Genomic DNA, 24,485 nt, shown 5'->3' with positions numbered 1-24,485 from the left:
GTTAAATTGGACTTGTGAAATGAAATCATTTCAAACCGAAATATTTGTGTATAGTACACACTTCTTTTCTTGATATTTAGACTCCATAATTAGGGGTGCGTATGTTTATTACCACTTCTTTGTTTCAGCTGATTGTAACATGAACCAGAAATAGTTTTAGCTGTTTTGTTGTTATTCTGTCAGCTATGCTGCAGGTCATGACAGGTCATCGGTTGAACAATCAATATCTCCGGCTTTTGAATGAAAATACTACAACTACCCACCTGAACTTAATTTATAAACATTTTCTGAAAGAAAATATATGTTGCAACACGCTAATTTGCAGATCATGTGACCGGACTTTTCTCTCATTTTAAACAAAGGTTGAAATCAGATTAGCCTGACTCTTTACATATGGCATAATTATTAAGACATGCTACTAAGACTGCAACTGTGTGGTGCACGACAATATATATTTACGCTAGCTCTCTGTATGGCTTTGTGATGTAAACAAAGAAAACAATGCAAATGGATATATTTTTTCACTTTTTTAAATAGTTTCAGATTTGTTGATATTCTTTTTCTGATGACAGATCATGACAGCCTGAAATAATACTTAAGAAAAGTCAGTGCGTATTATACACAATAGATGTTTTTCCAGGATATAATTGCCCTTAAGTAGGTAAGCTTATTATACACGAAAAAATGCAGGACTTCGAATACCATCGGTTGTTAACGATAATTCTTAATTATTTATTTCATTCATGACTGCAGAATATTTCGAACATTTGTTTTCCAAAAGATTAATTACGCTGACAAGGGAGAAATCTATAATTTCACCAGAGCTCTCAGAATAATGCAGAACCCTTGTGGGACTGAGTGTCAGAGACCGTTTTGTTGTAGTTCTAGAAAAAGTCTTCCTTGAAAATAGTTGCAACATTGCTTACTAAACGTATTACAATCTTTGTTATTTCTTTTACAAATGAATTGTAAACCATCTGTACCAAAATATAAAGTAACTTATGAGTCTGCTGGCCTGAAATTGTATTTTGGCATTATTTTCAGTAGATTTTAGTCTAAGCATAAGTTGATGGTACTGGACTAGAAGAAATTTAACTGGACCCTGGCTTCGGACTAGTGTCTAAGGTCACAGACTGGTAAATGGTATAAAAGACTTGATGGATGGTAAGTTCCTGTTCCAAATGAAGACGATTAAGTTGTGGCTGTTGTGTTTGCAGCAATGTTCAGAACATCCTGAATGACCCCACCATCATGCAGCACATTCACCAGATGTCGCAGTCCCTGCAGAAGTCGGGGCAGCTGCAGTCCGACATGGCCACCCAAGAGCAGCTGCACAAGAAGATGCTGCTGCAGCAACAGGAGGAATTTGATAAGGAAATCAATCAGGTACGGCAAGGATAGAGACAGGGTTCGAAATAGCCACCTGCCATGGGCCCGTGACAGGTCTCATGCTTGCTGTAAAAAGCGACTATGCTTGTCATAAAAGGCGACTAACGGGTGGTCAGGCTTGCTGACTTGGTTGATGCATGTCATCGATCCCAATTGCGCGGATCGATGCTCATGATATTAATCACTGGATTGTCTGGTCCAGACCCGATTATTTACAGACCGCCGTCATATAGCTGGAATATTGCTGAGTGCGGCGTAAAACAACCAACCAACCAACCAACCGTGGCAGGTCTCACGTAGGGCCTTAGTTTCAAAGTTGTTGGGTCCTTAGGGCCTGCAGTATATTTACCTGTTGAATTGTTTGTCACAAAAAGCTGTCCTGGTGGCAGACTCGCATATTATTTTATTTCAAACACTGCAGTAGACACCATCAGTTAATTCTACCCGAGGTATATGCAATATGCCACTAGCACAAATACACTGATATTGCTGGAGACAAATCGCTTTTGGACATTTTCAAGAGTTGTTTATTGTTCAACTTTTGATAGGACATTGTTGTTTTATTACCATCGTTTAAACATCATGACATTTAGGATCCCAGTCTGTCCTAGAAATTGAATCAATCTGAATCCCTGTAAATACAGCTTTTTGGAAAGGAGGGACACAATTAATATTCACTATGCTTCATGAATGCGAATAATTTGTGAAACAGTTTGCGTTTGATAGTCATGTCCACGTATGGTATGCTTCAAAGGGGTCTTTGGGTTCTTGCACGGTCTCGGTCAACGTTTATAGTTCATCTAAATCTTCAATAGCCTTATCAGTATTTATCCCTGGTATAGGCGTTACAGTCATATAGAGCAGATGTAAGTAAATTGTCACATCTCCACCTGTCAGGTTAGAACTCATGTCCTCATGTTTGATTTTGTGAAGGGTTTACCTAATAGGACAGGGAAACGTTCAAGATCTCTGGTTTTGGTGGTAAGTCCCAAAGTTACCTTTATTTGGACAGTAGTGTGACTTAGTCAAGCTGCTGTCTTTGCACTTATTGCCGATCAGGTTTCTCTGTGGAATTTGATCTTTCCCAAAAGTGCTACATTAATATCGTGGAATCTTGGCAGGATGACTTTTGATAGTTGTTTCTGTCTCTCTCTGTTCATGGACAAAAGCCACATTTATTAAATAATATGGATATATATACAGCTGAACGACAATAAATGATTGAAGTTGCTTTGTATCATGGATATGTGTAACAGGTTTAAGTTAGGACCAGTCATCAGTGGCTCATGTAGTTATCCCTGGCAGCATAATGGAAAGAAATGTTCTTGACACCCCATGATTGTCAACATGTTTATTTAAAGGTTGTTTGCAGTACCTTTCTGTCTACAGTATCAACGTTCCTGGTTTCTAAGATTGGTTTATACTTCCTTGTATAAGAGTGCTAATGGCACGATTAGTATTGTATTGTCAATGAAGAAAGGTCCCAGTGCCCGTAGGGCATAAGTAGAAAATATGCCTTAAAGAAATATTTTGGCACAGATGATGACCCTTTTTTTGCACTTATTTGCCGATCACATTTCTCTGTGTGGAATTTGATCTTTCCCAAAAGTGCTACATCAACATCTTGGAACTTTGTCAGTGTGGCCTCTTGTGGTCACATCTGTCACTCATTCCCTGGACACTTAATTTTTGTATTTGAGGATTATTGAGAAGCATACGATGTTTACAAAAGACATTTGCATGAGTCACAAGAGATTCGGGCAATATTGCCCTTAGTTTGCTTTCAGTATATAAGTCATGCTTATTTTATCATTGTATGTTTGTTTTTTTGTCAAATGACTTATGTTTGATGATAGCTTTCAAGATGATATCATTATACCATGGAGAACATCTACAATTTTGAATTTGCGTAGGTGCTATTTGAGTTACCATAAGAGGATGGACAGTGCAGTGTTTCCGGTAATATTTTTATCTGCCGGACAGATGAGCCGGCAATGTACCAAAATACCGGTCATTTGTGATTTTTGTCAGTCATTAATAAATTCAATAAAATACAACATAAAACATACTGACTTGTTTATTAAAGTTTGCGTTTCTTTCTACGAAAGATCTTCGTAGCTTGTTTGACAGTATTGTTGACGTCTGCGTGTAGATTCAACAGCATCAGGTTGTTTATCCGTTGTTGGGAGAGACGATTGCGACTGGCCGAGTGTATCCTGTTTTGCAAACTGAATCCACGTTCAGCATCAACGCTGCTAACTGGGATAGCAAGTGCTATCGAGCACAGAGTGGAAAAGTCGGGATAAATATCTGAAAGTTCAGAAATCACTGTCTTGCAACTTTGTTCGAACGAGTCGGCTCCTATGTTGTTGACCGCCATCTTGAAAGGTGTGAAATCCTGCAGCGCCCGGGTGCGATTGATGACGTCATTTTCAGCTGGACCAATCGGGAGGCAGAATTTGTCCAGTAATTTCTCGAGGGATTCCCTTCCGTGAGCTGTCAGTTCCTCTTGCGTTTGGGGAAATCGGCTTGGGTTGAGCACTTTGTCCAGACAAGTAACGATATCAAGCGAGTCATCCGGAAACCTTTTTCTCAGAGAGTTACAGAGTTCCGCAATAAACCCACAACGGGTTTTCACAAACGCACCGATAGATCGCGGGTCCCCATATGTGACCTGAATTCCACGAAATTCCCCGTTGTTCAAATTATCCAAGAAAGTCTGTTCATTTTCACCTGCTGTGTTTTCTAGACTGGCAAGGGAGTCAATCGTAGAATTCACAATTGGCATAATCATGCCCAAGTTGATATTCTCTCTCTGAAAAAGAGTAACAATTTTGTCCATCACATGGAGCACGTCAGTCATCATGTAAGTAAGTCGGATAAAGGAGTACGTTCGAATTTTCTTCTGAATATTCGTGGCAACAGCGTTGTTTCGCTCGGCAGATTCCTCTTCAATTTCGAGAACAAGAGCTGGCCAGTTAGATTTCACTGCTTTGACCGCCCGTCCCACGGAAAGCCAACGAACACTGCATGGTTGTTTTAAACTTGAAAAGTCAGAATTTTCAAGGACCTCTGAAAGTTCTCGCAATCTGTTGTATCGCGTTGCTGAATATTCAAACAGTTTGTAGATATCATTCAATGTCCTTCTATAGTCCGCTACGACCTTCGAAATCTTCGCTGCATCGGCTGAAGCAAGTGCGACACGATGGGCTATGCAATGGACGTGCACAAGATATGAATTATGATCCTGCAACCTCTTCCCAACTCCTGAGTGTTTCCCGGTCATAACAGACGCACCATCCGATCCTAGACCGACCACTTTTTCCAAAGGAATGTTCCATTGAGGCAAAATTTCAAGAATTTTTTCCATGATACATTCGGCTGTACCACTATGAACTGAAAAATTTCCTAAAAACACTGTTTCTGCCTTTCCGTCGTTAACGATTTTCACAAACAATATAAGTTTTTTTTCAACCGTGATATTTACAGTCTCATCGATAATGAGTCCAATAAACTTGCTTTTTTCAAGTTTAGATTTTAAATGTTCTTTAGTACTCTCAACAAGTGCATTCTCCATCGCGTCTATCGAGTCCGAATGAGTGTACGTTTCTCCCTGTAAATGTTCACATCCGTTCCGCTGCTGCAGTTCGATTAGTTTAGAAAACTTGGAGGTAGCAATATTTTCTTGAGACATGAATAAAACTGTGTTTAACATTGCTGTTAATTTCTCGTCAGATTTGTCTGCTGCCACCTCCATATGCGCTGCCATTGCATTTTTGTGATACATCGTTGTAACGGCCTGGTGATGAGAGGCGCTGTCTCTATGATCTTTCAAAGCAGATTTCTTGAGATTAATACAACCTTTAGTGAAACCGTTACATTTTTTTGCTGCCTCGCAGATTCGGCAAAATATTATGATTTTGTCGCCCTCCTCCTCAAAACGAAGCCACTTGAATTCATTCGACCACTCTGCATTAAACTTTCGCAGTACAGATTTCGATTTCTTTTTCAAGTCTGGTTCGCTAGACATTGTGTCCGAAGATTTCGAGGTCGAGGGAGTGTTTGATTCAATACATTCGCTCGCGTCAGCCGCATGTTTCCGTTTCAGATTAGCACTAGACGTCTCCACCCCAAAGAAAGAGGAAAGATTCGTCTGCTTCGCCTTCGACATGTTTAATCTCGTGCCACGAGGCGTCAGAGATCACGTGATTACCAACGTCATCTATCAAGACAATATTATCCAATCAAAGCGAAGCACTTTAATTGGCGCGGGATAGTCATGCTATTAATAGATGGGGGGTTCCCTGGAATGCGAGACAGACGCTTGCGTTTCTGTGTTTGATGAATAAAGCCTATCAATTTATATGAGGCAAGTAACTGTTGACATGATCATATCTTAAAACAAACAATGTTTTATCGGACATGGTAGCCGACAACGTTCATATTTATCGGCTTGTTGATATTTTTATCGGTAAAAAGCCGGCAATTACCGGAGAACGGAAACACTGCAGTGTTCGAAATTCTGGCACTCTTGAAGGACCCCAACATTTGTAACATAGGTTATGACAAGGACCTCTCAGCTATCAGGCTAATGTCAAACACTGATATTGAAAGCTAAAGGTAGATTTAGGCGAAGCAAGTGTACATACTATAGCAGCTCAATGGATGATTTGTAATGTTCTGTACTTGCACATTTGCCCTTAGGGTTTCTGTGTGTGGAATTTCTTCTTTCCCAAGAGTGTAACATGAACATCTTGCAACTGTCACTGTCAGTCTTCCCATTATAACAGTATCAGTAAACCTGAATCACATGTTAATTGAACCTGTTCCGTTTTCAGGGCCATAAAGGGGCGTTTGTGCCTATCGGAATGGACATGCCACAGACCATCCCGTACGGTAATCTGAATCAATCCCACGGAGAAGAAATGGATCTGGATACAAGTCACGACGAGAAGAAAGATGACGACCACGATCATCGCCGTAGCTCGCATAGGTCCAGGGATAGGTCACGGTGAGTTCAAGCATATTCCTGGGGGATTCAGGGACAATTATGTCCCTTGCTCCTTGCTTTAAGCTTAGTGCATAGTTTGGGTAATGAGGACAAGTTTTCACCAAAACTACTAAGAGAAATTTAACAAGACAGTTATATTTTTCAGAGGGGACTTTTGTATGTACTTATTTCATATTTAAGCAGCCCAAGTGCCTGTCTATTTTTAAGGCTTTATTGTTTATAGTTTATATTCACTACTATATGGGCAAACAATTCTAATATGCCCCACGGCATGGGGGTAGTGATAACGCTGTTTTCTTGTTGAGCATTGTTTGAAGGCTACCACAATGTTAGTGATATATTGCTGAATGCCACAGGATACCTTCACCCACACACTTCCGTATTTAATGGAGTGCTTGAAGCCTCGCATTTGAGTATATTCAGTTCCTTCCTTTCATTTAATTTATGGTAACCAAATCTACAGCAGTGAAAACTGACACCAGTTACAAGAGGTGGCAGTCCAGTCAAGGTGGTTGTGCGTTTGCCTGCAGTATATCAAATTCATGTTCCGTTCAAGTTTTCTATGATCAAAGTTCATTGTTGTAGGTCACCTAAAAAACGCAAGAGGTCACGGTCAAGATCACGTGAGCGACGGCGGAGGTCAAGGTCAAGGGATAGGCATCGAAGGTCAAGGTAAGGTTTTGGATGTAAATTGTGCTTTATTAATGCCCATACTCTCAAAAGCTGAGGGTTAATAGTCCTATGCCAGTGACTTTGACAAATTTGACGACCACCTCTGTTGTCTAGATTGTTTGATCCCCGGCCGCGTCCTACCAAAAGACGTTAAAAGATTATACTTGTTACCCTGTCTGGCTCTTGGTAGTAAGGGGCTAATGACTCGGAGTCAGTATACCATGTCTAAGTGGGGTATTCATGTTAAACTGCAGCATGGTATATCAGAAGGCAAGCACTATAAAATCGGTATCATTCCACGCACACACGCCGCAGAATAATCTTGGACCCGACATTAAACCACATTTCTCCTCACCTGTCTGATTGTTTGTGCAAATGTGAGGAAGACTTATTTTGTCAGGGTATCAAGAAGCCTGTGATACTTCTTTGCAGATCTCGTGACCGAGACAGAGAACGCCAGAAAGAAAAGGAGAAGGAACGCCGGAAAAAGGGCTTGCCTACTATCAAAGAAAAACATATTAGTGGTAAGCTGAAGATGATTAAGCTGAAGATGATTGAACCCGTGAAGATCCGGGGTAGAAAAGGTCTTCAGCAACCCATCCTTGCCGTAAAAGGCGACTAACGGGATCGGGTGGTCAGGCTCGCTGACTTGGTTGATGCATGTCATTGGTCCCAATTGCGTGGATCGATGCGCATGATGTCAATCACTGGATTGTCTGGTCCAGACTCGATTATTTACAGACCGCCGTCATATAGATGGAATATTGCTGAGTGTGGCGTTAAACAACAAACCAACCAACTGAAGATAATTACATCTTGGAAAAATAAGTTTTTACTTAAACATTTGAGAAAATTCATCATTTGAACAGCAATTGTGTGAGAAGAATGCTGTTTGAAATAAATAAATACTTTCTATATTGTATTTTATTGTAATATTAATGTGTCCTTAAATGCATTTTCCTTTGATTAAACCTTTGTTCTGTTTCAGTGTGTAGTACGACTTTGTGGATAGGTCATATATCCAAGTATACTACAGAAGAGGAACTGAGAGAAGAAATAGAAAAATATGGTGTTGTAGAATCTGTAAATGTGAGTGATTTATGAAAGCCTTCTATCCTTATACAATTTACTAGTATGCACTCCATACAGATAATTATCATAAGTCGGCATCTTTTCCATTTATGACTTGTTCTTTTGCAGTTCTCAGAGTATATTTGGCGATGTATTTTTTTGAAATTTGTTTGTTGTAACCAAGTCTGATCACCAGATTCATTTAGTTGCTTCTAACAACCCGCATAGGTTGATGTAGACCAGTATTGTTACCCAGAATCCCCATGTCTTGCAGTTGATGGAACTAAAGTATAGAATCTGTGCCAGTGGTTATCTTAGGGATCTCTTGCACATGTTGAACCTTAATTGAGGATGGTGGCATCATTAGCCTGGTCATAGGATGACTGCAATTCGCTTAGCTGAGTTGCATCCCTTAGGATTGCCATGGATCATGGGTTTGAATATATTTCTGGGATTGTCGGCACCATTCCTACTGTTTGACCAAAGTGTTAAATGTCTAAGGCCTGCATCACATCGCTCTTTCCTCTCACATGAAGCTGACACGCGGTAGTGTAACCTCTCCCTTTGTTTTGCAGATGATTCCCCCAAGGGGATGTGCGTATGTGTGTATGGCGAGAAGAAAAGATGCCTATAAGGCTGTTGAAAAGATGGCTCGAGGTTGCAAGATAAATGGGAGTACTATTAGAGTGAGTAGTAGCCTTCCTGTACACAAAACACTTTGTCTTCTCTATATATTGTTCAAACTGAAGAGGAATTGCCAAATGGATGCCGTATGTTCTTACAATTTACATAAGTCTGAAACACTGTATTTGTATTTTGACCTGGACAGCTTGACATACAGAGTTGTGCCCCTTGGCACATGTTGATTTTTGAATGGGTTTTAGCAGTATCAGACTGAATGTTTCAGATTGCGTTTGCTCCTGGAATTGGTGTGAAGGGTAATGAGTACAAGGAGGGCTGGCATGCAGAGCTGGGAGTTACTTACATCGCATGGAATAAACTGCCACTCGAGATTAACCCTCTTTGTGAAGGAGGCATGATCGACGAGGACTCCCTGCCCACACACCTCCGAGGTAAGGCAATGTGCATGTTCAGGTTGAGGTGTATGTCCAACCAACAAGGCTTATCTTGTGTTCAGAGTAGCAGACATTTTTATTTATGTGTTTGACTTGAAGGTATATTCTGCCTTAAAAAACTGTTTGAAAAGTAGAAGGTTAATGCCCTTTGGGGGACTCTGAATAGTTTGTTCCATACAAATGATGATCCTATTTCTCTGTTTGAGCCAATCTTAGCACAAAGACTTTGTCAATACTATACTTAAGCATGGAATGAGACTCAAACAATAGTTGTAATGCTAAGATCACTTTTAGGACCCTGCATGTAGGTCCTGTCCAGTAAGCTGCAATGTCTAGCTTTGTCCAACATTTCTCAAAGCAGCAGTGTCTGTCATTTGTTCAGGGGATGGATGGCCAGGTAGTCTTAGGGTGCTGCATTTCACTTCTTCCCACATCAAGCTGACAGGTGCTGCTGTAACTGAAATAATCCTTACTGAACTCTGATTTGTACAAATCAACTTTGTGTGAAAGAGGACGTCTCCCGTGTGACGTTTTTTCTTGTTGATGGTATTGGTATCAATGGAATAATTGTTTACTGCACTTATTTGCCGATCAAGTTTCCGTGTGTGGAATCTGATCTTTCCAAGAGTGCTACATTAATATCTTGGACCTTTGTCGGTGTGACCTCTTGTGGTTACATATGTCACTCTTTCCAGGGATAGTTCTGATTTTCATATTTCAAATGAAACAAGATTTCTACAGCAACTAGTTGAAGTCGGTACAATCAGATGAATGAGCCAGAATGGTTGGAAGCAGAACAATGGCTCCATTATTGAGAGGAATGCAGGATTGTAAATCTCTTTTGCCACAAATAGCTTCAAACTTGGCCTGCGATGTCGTTGTCACTTGCCCATAAGTACTTGAAATATGTTCGGTGTATTTCTTGTTAGTCAGAGATACGTTTCCTTAAAATATTGAACGTTGATGTTTTCAAAATATTTATATTCATTTTGTGGTAATCTTCTGAAGAAAAAGTGAGTAACTTTTCTGTCCATTTCTTCAGGAAGCAATCCTATTGTGTGGTGGTGTAGAAAAGTAATCTGACTGTGATCAGCGCTACAGATAAGCAGCGTATCAGCGTAAAAAAAACCCCAGAAATATTCCAAACCCAATTACTTGCAATTAATAACTTGCATACAGAAACGCATGCATTAAATGAAAAACTGCTTTTCCAGCATGCGTACAAAGGAGCTAATTTCTTAAACACAATTACGAGCTAATTTACTTTCCGAGTCAATCCTATATATTTAGAACAGTTGTATACATCTAAAACATTATTTCATTTGTTTTAAATCTTAAAATCTTCACTAATTTTGGGAAAGAGTCAATAGTGTGAATAGATGAGTGAAAAAATATTGGTTACCCAATGAAAAATGTAATAACCCAATTAAAATGGAAACCCTGGAGTAAAAACTCAATGGCTCAAAAAGTTATCTGGAGCTCTGTGTAATAAAACTCTTTGGTCTTTTATCATCCATGATAAATTGATGCAGTTATTAATCAATTAATGATTGCTGGTTATCAGTGCCTTGGAAATTGAGTCTTTTTCCTGAAGATGTCAAGCTAGTGTTGGTATCAATGGAAACATTCTTTTTGCTCTTTGTCTCTGGACAAACCTGAGGCTCTTTGAGCAGGACGCCACCACTCACTCACTTTGGGAACTTTGCCTGTGATGCCTTATAGTGTTCATGTTGCAAACAGTGGATATGTGGAAAGTTATATGTCAGCACTTATTTGCCGATCAGTTTTCTCTATGAAATTTTGATCTTTCCTAAAAGTGCTACATCAACATCTTGGAACTTTGTCAGTGTGGCCTCATGTGGTCTCACCTGTCACTCTTTCCATGGACATTTAAGTTTTATATGTGAGGATTGTTCAGTAGAAGCTTATGAGCATTTGACATGTTAGTTCTGAGAGAAGACTTTGGAGATGACTCGCACTATCATTCTTTGTTGTCATAGTTCACAGGTATCTGTGCATGGTTCTACTGTTCGAAACTAAGCACACAATCAAAGATGCCTAGAGTTTGTTGGTTTGTTGTGTAACGCCTCACTCAGCAATATTCCAGCTATATGACGGCAGTCTGTAAATAATCAAATCTGGACCAGACAATCCAGTGATTGACATCATGAGCATTGATCCATGCAATTGGGATACGATGACATGCATCAGCCAAGTCTGCGAGCCTGACCACCCGATCCCGTAGTTGCCTCTTCCGACAAGCATCGTCACCTTTTACGGCAAGGATGGGTTGCTGAAGATGCCTAGAGATAAATATAAGAAAACTTGGGTCCAGAGATACAAATACTGGGGAACAAACCTTGAAGATCCTAGAACTCCTTTTTGAGTTAAAACACAGGTTCCATTTGTTGGTGTGATTGGCAATAACTTATGACTATTTGGGAAACTACTGCAGTTCACATGAAGTCATGTGATGATCCTACCTGCACTTATTTGCCGATCAAGTTTCTGTGTGTGGAATCTGATCTTTCCAAGAGTGCTACATTAACATCTTGGACCTTTGTCAGTGTGACCTCTTGTGGTTACATATGTCACTCTTTCCAGGGATAGTTCTGATTTTCATATTTCAAATGAAACAAGATATCTACAGCAACTAGTTGAAGTCGGTACAATCAAATGGATGAGCCAGAATGGTTGGAAGCAGAACAATGGCTCCATTATTGAGAGGACTGCACGATTGTAAATCTTTTTTTGCCACAAATAACTTCAAACTTGTCCTGCTATGTCGTTGTCACTTGCCCATGAGTACTTGAAATATGTTCGGTGTATTTCTTGTTAGTCAGAGATACGTTTCCTTAAAATATTGAACGTTGATGTTTTCAAAATATTTATATTCATTTTGTGGTAATCTTCTGAAGAAAAAGTGAGTAACTTTTCTGTCCATTTCTTCAGGAAGCAATCCTATTGTGTGGTGGTGTAGAAAAGTAATCTGACTGTGATCAGAGCTACAGATAAGCAGAGTATTAGCGTAAAAAAAACCCCAGAAATATTCCAAACCCAATTACTTTCAATTAATAACTTGCATGCAGAAACGCATGCATTAAATGAAAAACTGCTTTTCCAGCATGCGTACAAAGGAGCTAATTTCTTAAACACAATTACGAGCTAATTTACTTTCCGAGTCAATCCTATATATTTAGAACAGTTATATACATCTAAAACATTATTTCATTTGTTTTAAATCTTAAAATCTTCACTAATTTTGGGAAAGAGTCAATAGTGTGAATAGATGAGTGAAAAAATATTGGTTACCCAATGAAAAATGTAATAACCCAATTAAAATGGAAACCCTGGAGTAAAAACTCAATGGCTCAAAAAGTTATCTGGAGCTCTGTGTAATAAAACTCTTTGGTCTTTTATCATCCATGATAAATTGATGCAGTTATGAATCAATTAATGATTGCTGGTTATCAGTGCCTTGGAAATTGAGTCTTTTTCCTGAAGATGTCAAGCTAGTGTTGGTATCAATGGAAACATTCTTTTTGCTCTTATTTGCTGACCACGTCTCTGGACAAACCTGAGGCTCTTTGAGCAGGACGCCACCACTCACTCACTTTGGGAACTTTGCCTGTGATGCCTTATAGTGTTCATGTTGCAAACAGTGGATATGTGGAAAGTTATATGTCAGCACTTATTTGCCGATCAGTTTTCTCTATGAAATTTTGATCTTTCCTAAAAGTGCTACATCAACATCTTGGAACTTTGTCAGTGTGGCCTCATGTGGTCTCATCTGTCACTCTTTCCATGGACATTTAAGTTTTATATGTGAGGATTGTTCAGTAGAAGCTTATGAGCATTTGACATGTTAGTTCTGAGAGAAGACTTTGGAGATGACTCGCACTATCATTCTTTGTTGTCATAGTTCACAGGTATCTGTGCATGGTTCTACTGTTTGAAACTAAGCACACAATCAAAGATGCCTAGAGTTTGTTGGTTTGTTGTGTAACGCCTCACTCAGCAATATTCCAGCTATATGACGGCAGTCTGTAAATAATCAAATCTGGACCAGACAATCCAGTGATTGACATCATGAGCATTGATCCATGCAATTGGGATACGATGACATGCATCAGCCAAGTCTGCGAGCCTGACCACCCAATCCCGTAGTTGCCTCTTCCGACAAGCATCGTCACCTTTTACGGCAAGGATGGGTTGCTGAAGATGCCTAGAGATAAATATAAGAAAACTTGGGTCCAGAGATACAAATACTGGGGAACAAACCTTGAAGATCCTAGAACTCCTTTTTGAGTTAAAACACAGGTTCCATTTGTTGGTGTGATTGGCAATAACTTATGACTATTTGGGAAACTACTGCAGTTCACATGAAGTCATGTGATGATCCTACCTGCACTTATTTGCCGATCAAGTTTCTGTGTGTGGAATCTGATCTTTCCAAGAGTGCTACATCAACATCTTGGACCTTTGTCAGTGTGGCCTTTCATGGGCACTTCTGTCACTCTTTCCATGGACATATTACTCATAGGCTTCATACAGATATAACAAACTCAAAGAGCTCTAATTCTAGTTGGTTCGTAACCGTAGTTCATAATAAACATGTGTACTGTATATATAAAGCCAATTGCAGGCACAGAAAAAGACAGTTCGTCATATCCGTCAGTTCGTTACAAGCGTGTTCGTTATAAACGTTGTTTACTGTACATGTATTTGATGGAAAATTGACATGTTTGTCATAAGAGTTGAATGACTGTTTCTACTTTAAGACTTTAAGTGTTTCTTTACACCCTCCCAACACATATTTACTTGAAAAAGCGATGCTTATTTGAGAGAAACAAATTGGTATTACAGTAGAACACGGATATAGCGAACTGTTAAACAATATCATATAAAATTTACATATATAACAAACTCTCTACAGCAAAGTTACGGATACAGTGAACTGACAAGCCCATCTACCACTAATTAGTGACGTGTATAGCAAACTAAGAAATCTTACTCAGTGTCAAGTGTCACTAACAACTGGCTGTATGCAATCAGCGGTGAATCAACACAATCAGCGGTGACGGATCAACCTTGTTTTACTTAAATGAATGTTATGAAATGTTATCAATTGAATACTATGAAGTGATCACTGCTAATACAAGTCAATGCTGCAATTACGTGTATTGTGTTTTGTTTTATCCAACATGGCGGACGTTTCCAAGTGAAAATGTATATAAATAACAACTGATATAACGAACTGATTATTCTGGTCCCTTGTAGTTCGTTATATCCATTTTCTACTGTAGTTTGATCTCTGCCTGAATTTTAGGTACATTTCTTATAGGTATAGATTTTTTATGGTGCACAACGTTTATGGGGACTTGCCTGGGTAACCTTAAAGTTTCTGTATATTGGCATCAATGGAATATATATTTTTGCACTTCTTGCCGATCAACTTTCTATGTGTGGAATTTGATCTTTCCCAAAAGTGCTACATTAATATGGTGGAATCTTGGCAGGATGACTTTTGATAGTTGTTTCTGTCTCTCTCTGTTCATGGACAAAAGTCACATTTATTTAAGAATATAGATATATCTACAGCTGAATGACAATAAATGATTGAAGTTGCTTTGTTTCATGGATATGTGTAACAGGTTTAAGTTAGGACCTGTCATCAGTGGCCCATGTAGTTATCCCTGGCAGCATGATGGAAAGAAACGTTCTTGACACCCCATGAATGTCAACATGTTTATTTAAAGGTTGTTTGCAGTACCTTTCTGTCTACAGTATCAATGTTCCTGGTTTCTAAGATTGGTTTATACTTCCTTGTATAAGAGTACTAATGGCACGATTAGGATTGTAATGTCAATGAAGATTGTAATGTCAATGGAGATTATAATGTCAAACAATATTGTGATGTCAATGAAGATTGTGATGTCAATCAAGATCAATGAAGATTGTGATGTCAATGAAGATTGTAATGTCAATCAAGATCAATGAAGATTGTGATGTCAAAGAAGATTATAATGTCAATGAAGGAAGGTTCTGGTGCCTGTAATGCATCAGTAGAAATTATATTTGAAAGAAATGTTTAGGCACGGACTGTTACTAACTATTTCAATATTAAGGGCATATCCTGAAGTGTTTGTGTTGACCCTTTTTTTGGCACTTATTTGCCGATCAACTTTCTATGTGTGGAATTTGATCTTTCCCAAAAGTGCTACATTAATATCGTGGAATCTTGGCAGGATGACTTTTGATAGTTGTTTCTGTCTCTCTCTGTTCATGGACAAAAGCTCTTTTGTTTTGATTTGTTATCTTAAGAAATGGATATTCTCTCCCGCTGAGCGAGGGCTGGTCGGGTAGCCTAGTGGTGAAAGCATTGTACATGGGTACAATGTGGGAAGCCCTTTTCTGGTGTGCACCGCCATGATATTGCTGGAATATCGCTAAAAGCGGTGTAAAACCATACTCTCTCACTCCAGCTGAACGACAATAAATGATTGAAGTTGCTTTGTATCATGGATATGTGTAACAGGTTTAAGTTAGGACCAGTCATCAGTGGCCCATGTAGTTATCCCTGGCAGCATAATGGAAAGAAAAGTTAGCAAACCTCAAATTACAAAGGTAAACAAAACATCTTTGTGTGATCCCTGCACTTTTATCCATGCAGTCAGGGTAGTTAAGCTGACATTCATATTGACCATGTCATATCATATTAAATGTTTATCATATGAATATAATTGCCCATAATTAAGGGTGCATATAACACACAAGTGTGTATTATACGTGAAAAAATAAGTCTTGTGTACATTGATCAATTGGAAGGGTTGCTAATTGGGATTGTTCACTAGCCAATATATTTGCAAATATTGCCGTGGGCACTTATTAGAGCTGGGTGCTTATTACGTTGAATAAGTCTGATATATGCATGCATGCATGCTACATGTCAGAATGTATATTTGTTCACAAATAATTATGTAACAATATTTTCTTATATGCATTGAAATGACGTGTAAATCAATGGGAGACAACACACAGTGACTTAACATGGGATTGTGGTTACATGTGTCACTCTCTCCATGGACACTGCTAGTTTCCTGTGCTTGAAAGACTGCTTTGGCTGAGACTCATTGATGTAGCCCCCATCTTACTGCAGAATTAAGTACAGAATTTCTGTGAACAGAATACAATTCTGACCCATTGATACTACTCTGTCAGGATTTCAGGGAAGAATTGTTCCCTGGTAACAACATGAAATCGTCTTTGTAAGACCAAAATAGATCGGGTGGTCAGGCTCTATCAGTCTGTGACATGGCTGATTGCGCGTCATAAAAGGACACTTTCAATCACAGGCCCAGTCCCGATTGTTTAAAGGACACTGAATATACCTGGAATATTGCAGGGTGTGGATTCAAATGACATTCATCTTCTCCCTCATTCAAAGCTGAACAACATGCAAACACCAGTCCCGGCCAAAGTTCTTATGTTTCTGCCTGTAAACTAGTTGTATTTTAGACTGATTTGTATTTTGGGGTGTAACTAAGGGAAAGGCCTATCAGTGTTTAGTTTTTGCTATGTTCATAGGATGGCCTTTAAATATATTTTCAGTATATTGTTTGTTTCGAACATTGTTTACTACTCAAAAGAAGTTAAAGAACACCTGATTTTGCCATGTGACCAGACCCGTGAAGATTTGGGGTAGAATAGGTCTTCAGCAACCCATGCTTGCCAAAAAAAGGTGACTATGCTTGTCGTAAGAGGCGACTAACGGAATCGGGTTGTCAGACTCGCTGACTTGGTTGATGCATGTCATCTATCCCAATTGTGTGGATAGATGCTCATGATATCAATCACTGGATTGTCTGGTCCAGACTTGATTATTTACAAACCGCCATTATATAGCCCGAATATTGGCGAGTGCGGCGTAAAACAGCAAACCAACCAACAGCCATGTGACTACAGTTAATCTCTCATGGCCACAACAGATTAACTTAAGTCACATGAAATAAATTGGGTGACCTTGAAAATATTTTGAGTAGTGTAAATGGGGGGGATCCAGGATGTTATCATGGTTTGTGCTGTACATACCAGATATCATCAGATGGTAAAAAACAGAAAAAGGGAACACTCCGTCTGGATCTGCCACTATATATGGCCTGCAGCCACTGCTCACATATTCATTGGAAGTATTGCTCTTTCAGGTATGAAGTTCGGTCGGCAGGAGGAGCCTGATCAGGACAGCCAGGGAGCCCCAGTGCAAGCTGAACCGGCCCAGCAGACCATACAAGCTCAGCCACAGTTCGGGGGACCTATGCAAGGTGAGCAAATAACTAAATATAAGACGGGGAATTATTTTCTCACAACTGACACTGACTGCTGTGCTTGCAAGTAATGAGGATAAAAACAGCAGAAGAAAACGTATTGAATGTTGATATATTGTCTGCTAAACTAGTCCCACGGTGCATGTCGGAAGTGGGGCTGCTGGGAAAGTGTTTGAGCATCTGTCATATGGGGTGCCAGGTTGTGTTTGTGTGAGTGGATGTGAAGCTAAAGAAGAATAAAGAAGCGAAGTGTCTACTGCGGTTGGTTTGGTTATTTAGACTGGCATTAACACGAATCCCCACAGTGGTACAATGTGTGAAGCACATTTTTTTATGCTCCCTGTTGTGATGTGAGTGTAATATTGCAGAAAGCAGTATTAAACCAACCTTGCAAGGAATAAGTTGATAATCTAATCAGTTGTTTGACTTTTGAATGCATGGTTGACTGACCTTCATGTGGCTGTTGGCTTGTAAATTGATAAGAGCATACTCTTGAAATTTCATTGCTGTTTACTTTTCTCCATTCAGGGGTGGTGCCGGTGATGACACACATGATGCCACCAGTGATGATGCCAGTGCCTGGTCAGATGCCCCCAGGCCAGATGCCTCCCGGGCAGTTACAGCCTGGCCAGATGCCCCCCGGCCAGATGCCACCACGGCAAATAGGCGCCGGTCAGCTCCAACAGGGTCAGATGCCTCAAGGTCAGCTAGCCCCGGGGCAAATGCCACCCGGATTGCCGCCTCAGATTTGTCTGCCCCAAGGTCCAGCCCCATCGCAAGCTCAGACAATTCCACATCCAGGATCATTAGGCACCATGCCTGGTGGTCTCAGACCACCAGCCCAGGTAACTGATGCAAAGGTTTGGCATAAGAGCCTTTCAATTTCTGGATTAATTTGTCTCATAATGAATACTTTTACTGTCTTTGATTAATATTAAATCATTGTGATTCTGCATTTTGTCTGCCATCTGTCTCTTCATGGTACGGAAGAGATCCTCGGTTCCCTCATTCTAGTTGTCAGGATTAGTATAAGCACCTGTGATGACTTCTGGTTAGAATAAGTTGCCAGCAACCTGTGTTGGGAGTTATAGACAAATGAGTGGTCAGACACGGTGCATGCCATCATACCCTGTGATTGTAGCTCACAAAGTCTATCGGGGCAGTAGGGTAGCATAGTGGTTAAAGCGTTGGCTCATCACACCAAAGACCCAGGTTCAATTCCCCACATGGGTACAATGTGTAAAGCCCATTTTCTGGTGTCCCCCGCCGTGATGTTGCTGTAACATATCTAAAAGTGGCGTAAAACCATACTCCCTCACTCACAAGTCTTATCACTGGAATGTCTGTACCAGACTCGATTATTTACTGGCTGCCGTCATATAGCTTGAATATAAGTGCAGCGTTAAACCAAGGACAAAGAAATATGAGTATTGGGTGGTGTCAAAGTTGGACCAGGATGATGCTGTATCAAAGTATCATGCCTGCTGGGATTGTTGATCACACTGGAAAGCACTTGTTTAACGAGACCCTTCTTAATTATTCATAGGCCCCTGTGATGCAGCTAGAATGTGGACTGTGGTGTAAGAAGCATTCATGACTCTTGTGACGCATGGACACATTCTTATTATGTGTTTTCTGTTTTCCAGGCAATGACCGTCGTGTCCCTTAGTAGCAAGCCATTGGAGACTGCTAGTGCTCAGCTAAGTCAGGCCATCCACAACATAATGTCAACATCCATCCCAACCCCTGGTATTCAGCAACCACCTCGAGGAGCTCCACGTCCTGGCTTCCCTCCTCAACATGGAAGCTTCCCCAGCTTCAACCCAAATGTGCCTCCCCCAAATTTCCGAATGCCAATGCCAGGGACCCCTGTCAGGCTACCATTTAGTGCTCCCGGCCAGCCTGTGAAGCCAGCTGATGATAATGAAAGTGATAAAGGAATGGACTGGAGTGGTGACAATGAACCTGAAGACACAGATGAACGAATGGGTGGTTCAGGTCCTGTAACTGGCTTCCCTCCTCGTCAACCCTTCGGACCACCAGGTTCTCAAAACATGCCAACTTCTCAAGCCGTGTCACTACCATCACTGATGGGAAGCCCAATGGGGCATGGTCCACGACCACTAATATCTATCGCTCAGATGCCAGGAATGCCACCTCGGCCTCAAATGACCAGACCAAGCTTAATGGGTCCTGGTGACCAACAAGGAATTGTGCTTCAAGGACCGCCTGGTACCCCAACACGTCCACCAGGACCAGGACCGCCTGTTACTCTAACAGGGCCAGGTGGACCATTAATGCCAGGTGGACCTCGAGGTCCAGCTGTTGGTCTCAGTCCAAGAGGGTTCCCAGGGCCTGGTGGGCCTCGACCTGGCCTGTTAGGTTTCAGACCGGGACTCCCAGGACAAGGGTTCAGGTTTGCCTCCCCACAAGGTGGGCCCCCAGGAGCACCACCGAACTTTAGGGGACCTAGACCTCCATTTGGTATGGGACCTGCCCCTGATATGGACAGACCATTCCAGGATGGGCCACCAGGTGTAGATGGGCCTGAGTTTAATCATGGTGAGAAAATGGAGAGGTTTGGGGGTAGTGGAAGACCTCCACCTCTTATGAGTTTAGAAACTGAAATGGACAGGTGGAACTCCAATGAGAGGAGGAGTTCTGGTGAAAATATGCAACAAAGTGGTTTTAGAAGAGACTTTGATCAAGATGATGATGAATTCAACGAAAACAGATTTGGTCGGGACCGTGACATGGGAAGAGATATGGGTCGAGATCGTGATATGGGGAGAGACAGGGGGAGAGAATTCAGAGGTCGAGAACCTGGTAGAGAACCTGGTAGAGACAGAGGAGGGTTCGGGCAGGGTGGTCAGTTCTTGTACAGAGATAGAAATGACCGCAGTCCTAGAAGTGAACGCAGCAGTGGTCCTGAACGTGGCAGCAGTGGTCCTGAACGTGGCAGTGGTGGTCCTGAGCGTGGCAGTGGTGGCCCTGAGCGAGGCAGTGGTGGCCCTGAGCGTGGCGGTGGTGGCCCTGAGCGAGGCGGTGGTCCCGATCGCGAAAGAGATCGTGAAAGGGACAGAGACTATGAAAGAGATAGAGACAGAGATCGTGATCGTGATAGAGACAGGAGAGGTGGACGCCATGATGAGAGAGATCACCGTGACAGGAGAGATCGTTCTAGAGATCGAGACGCTGAAACAAAACCAAGCACAAGGACAAGAGATCGGTCCAATCGCCAGAGTAGATGGAGTCAAGTTGTCCAGGGAGAGGATGATGCTGCCCCTGCAGTGGCTGAAGCTAATTCAGGAGTAGCGGAAACGGCTGGTGAGAACTCAAATAATTCTGCCGCCCCTCCAGCTGCAGCACCTGCCATTCCTCCAAGTGAAGCTGGTGTAGCTTCACAACCACCTGCTGGAGATGCTAAGGATGTGACACCGACTGAGGGGCTTGCTGCACCAGTAGATGCTCCTGCCCCAGTAGATGCTCCTGCCCCAGCAGATGCTTCTGCAGGTACACAGGAACCGTCACAAGAGAGGCCTGTACCAGCACAGGATAAAACAGAGGCAGAATCTTCTCAAGTCACTGAATCCTCTGCTCCGACTGTAGATAAACCCAGTGAAGACTCGCACGTTCCTGAAGCTGCTGCAAAACTTGAATCTTCTGCAGCACAAGAGTCTAGCACTGTGTCTGAACCAATCCAAACATCAGGTGAAGATGTATCAAAATTAGATTCCAAACCCAATCTAGAGACACAAAGTAATTCAGTTCCTGTTAATCATGGAGATTCTAACAACCATCATGCAAGTCTAGTTGATTCATCAAGTGTGCATGACGCACACCAAGACACTGTTAGCAATCATGATATTACAAAGGACAATGGTGATGTTCACTCATCACAGAGTATACCCGAAAGCACACCTCTAGTAGAGACTACAAATGGGCCTGATGCACTGGACTCTGAAATGAATAATGGTCCTATTGAGCCTGTGAAAGTAGTTAAGGACATTGAGGAGCCTGAAGCAGACGATGTTGTCACACCACCAGGGGATACAGAGACTGAGGGCACAGTAGCTAGCTAGTGTCGTTGCTCCCTCGTGGATGTGTTCGTGTGATCTGTGTGTTCCCAACTGTGCTTCTAGAATCATCTTGTTCATCACTCGTCTCATCTTCATATTGTAATTATGCTGTATCCAAAGGATGAATGATGTTGTCTTCAGATTGCTGCAGACACTGTATTAATTTGTACATATTGTGAAAGTTGTTGTTTTTATCTGATGATTTGAATGACAACACAAATTCTAAGTACACTGAGAGATTTTTATTACAAGATGCAGTTTTACTCTTCAAATCATGCTATGATCAGGAAAGACTTGTTTAAAAAAGCCATTTCAAGATTTTTTTTTATCTTCAATAAACTCCCATCCTATGTTCTTATTTGTCAATGTTATGAAATGATTATGCTGAGAGAAATTGAATAATTTAACTCACTCTTAAGCATTTATGTTTGTTTTCTTTTTCCAAGTTTGTCTCTATACAACAGCGCCAGACTCATTCTAACAGTGGTAGACACCAATTCCAGACACATTCCACTAGTGGCAGACACATTCCAACAGTGGCAGACCCCCATTCCAGACACATTCCAACAGTGGCAGCAGATGTACACTCCAACAGTGGCAGCAGATGTACATTCCAACAGTGACAGCAGATGTACATTCCAACACTGACAGCAGATGTACATTCCAACAGTGGCAGCAGATGTACGAGGGATGTTCATTAAAGATTTCCCCTGACCCACTTCCGATGGACCTAGTGGAATGAAACTTGGCATAGGTATTAGTCTTTCTCCACATAGGAACCACCAAGAGTTACACACTTCTCCCATCGTTTTATGCAACTATGGAGACCTCGCTTGTAAAAGCCCTCATTTTGCGTCTGAAACCAGGGCTTGACTTCAGAAATCAGTGTTTCATCATTTGTGAAACGTTTTCCCATCAAAAATGACTTCATGGTTGGAAAGAGGTGGAAGTCAGATGGTGCAAGGTCAGGAGAGTAAGGAGCATGTGAAAGGATTTCATAGCCACAGGACCGCGCTTCTGTCTGGGCAACATGAGAGTTGTGTACTGGAGCATTGTCTTGTAGGAGACGGACACCCTTGGTCAGCATGCCACGCCTCTTAAGCTTGATAGCGTCCCGCAATTTCCACAGCAGTGAAGCATAATAACCTCCTGTAATTGTGGTACCCTTTGCCAAGAAATCCATCATCACTACTCTGTGCTGGTCCCAAAACACCGTGAGCATGACCTTGCCTGCAGAGGGTTGGACACATGCCTTCTTTGGGGGTGGTGACTCCAAATGCTTCCATTGCATCGACTGAACTTTAGCCTCAGGATCTTAGTGATGGAACCATGTTTCATCCTGTGTGATAAGTCTGTCAAAACAAATTTCCTGTTTTTTTTGCACATGTCCAAAAGATCCTTTGAGCAATTGACTCACTTCCTGCTTTTGGAAAGGTGTGAGCAACCTGGGAATCCATCGTGCAGACACCTTATGCATGTTCAAGTTGTCATGGATGATTTTTTCCACAGACCCTACACTGATCTTGACATCTTGTGCTAACTGGCGTACAGTTATACGTCAGTCTGCCTAAATGGCGGTCTCCACTTGATGGATAGTTTCCTCATCAATGGCTGAATGGGGGCGACAAGGATTGGCAGCTGTTTCCACAGATGTCCGACCACTCTCGAACTGGCGATGAGAGTGTTTAACAACGTCATATGATGGGGCATCTTCCCAAAAAGTTGCTTTCATTTCATCGAAAGTTTCTTTTGGTGTGCGACATTTCAAATATAAAAACCTAATCACTGCTCAGTATTCTACTGGCTCCATTGTCACACCCTACTCGATCATAACACTAATATGATAACCCTAAGTTGTTTAGGGGAAATCTATAATGAACACCCCTCGTACATTTCAACAGTGGCAGCAGATGTACATTCCAACAGTGACAGTAGATGCACATTCCAACAGTGACAGCAGATGTACGTTCCAACAGTGGCAGAGACACCCATTCCAGACACATTCCAACAGTGACAGCAGATGTACATTCCAACAGTGACAGCAGATGCACATTCCAACAGTGACAGCAGATGTACATTCCAACACTGACAGCAGATGCACATTCCAACAGTGACAGCAGATGCACATTCCAACAGTGGCAGCAGATGCACATTCCAACGGTGACAGCAGATGTACATTCAAACAGACGCATTCCAATGTGGGAGATACTCATACATTCCACTAGTGCTAGACACATTCCAACAGCGGCAGATGCACATTCCAACAGTGACAGCAGATGTACATTCAAACAGACGCATTCCAATGTGGGAGATACTCATACATTCCACTAGTGCCAGACACATTCCAACAGCGGCAGATGCACATTCTATACACATTCCAATAGTGGTAGATATGTATTCCAAAGCGGTAGACGCACATTACAGACACATTAGACACATCCCAACAGTGGTAGACATATATTCCACCAGTGCCAGCAATCAAACTTCCCATCTGTGCGATCAAGACATTCAAACTTTTGCAGATGCAACATCACAGTATGAACCAAAAGATGGGACATGTTGCCCTCACTGGCGCACGGCATTAAGAGGCTAAAACAAGGACTGGGCCCCGTTCCACAAAGCGATCTTAGCACTAAGGTGATCGTAAGTCCCATACTTTAACATAGGTTTACAATCACCGTAACGCTTGGAGGAACGGGGCCCTGGTCGGCTCGGAGTCGGTATACGTTCTCAATGGGATTTTCATGTTGAACAGTGACATGGTAACTCAATGGGCTAACACTATTAAAAAGGCATGAGTCCAAACTAGTATAGCTCACACGTGCATGCACGTCCCTTTGTAATAATGATTTGCAGTTAAGAG

The 24,485-nt window shown here is 41.5% G+C and overlaps 1 protein-coding gene across 2 annotated transcripts in view; it reads left to right on the top strand.

The window, feature by feature from the left end:
* Positions 1 to 21,976, top strand: part of LOC139473899 (SR-related and CTD-associated factor 4-like) — a 32,888-nt gene extending 10,912 nt beyond the window's left edge. For both annotated transcript variants that reach the window (XM_071256697.1, XM_071256696.1), the window contains exons 8-17: positions 1,218 to 1,386; positions 6,228 to 6,400; positions 6,986 to 7,072; positions 7,505 to 7,596; positions 8,061 to 8,161; positions 8,719 to 8,829; positions 9,051 to 9,216; positions 17,424 to 17,540; positions 18,072 to 18,388; positions 19,190 to 21,976. In XM_071256697.1, coding sequence (XP_071112798.1) covers positions 1,218 to 1,386; positions 6,228 to 6,400; positions 6,986 to 7,072; positions 7,505 to 7,596; positions 8,061 to 8,161; positions 8,719 to 8,829; positions 9,051 to 9,216; positions 17,424 to 17,540; positions 18,072 to 18,388; positions 19,190 to 21,625 — 3,769 coding nt within the window. In that variant the 3' untranslated portion in view covers positions 21,626 to 21,976. The remainder of the gene's footprint in view (positions 1 to 1,217; positions 1,387 to 6,227; positions 6,401 to 6,985; positions 7,073 to 7,504; positions 7,597 to 8,060; positions 8,162 to 8,718; positions 8,830 to 9,050; positions 9,217 to 17,423; positions 17,541 to 18,071; positions 18,389 to 19,189) is intronic.
* Positions 21,977 to 24,485: the final 2,509 nt, after the last annotated feature.

The sequence above is a fragment of the Haliotis cracherodii genome, unplaced genomic scaffold (assembly GCF_022045235.1).
Source record: "Haliotis cracherodii isolate W230 unplaced genomic scaffold, xgHalCrac1.p SCAF_3, whole genome shotgun sequence".
Taxonomy (NCBI): domain Eukaryota; kingdom Metazoa; phylum Mollusca; class Gastropoda; order Lepetellida; family Haliotidae; genus Haliotis; species Haliotis cracherodii.
This window is presented reverse-complemented; position numbering and strand designations above follow the sequence as displayed.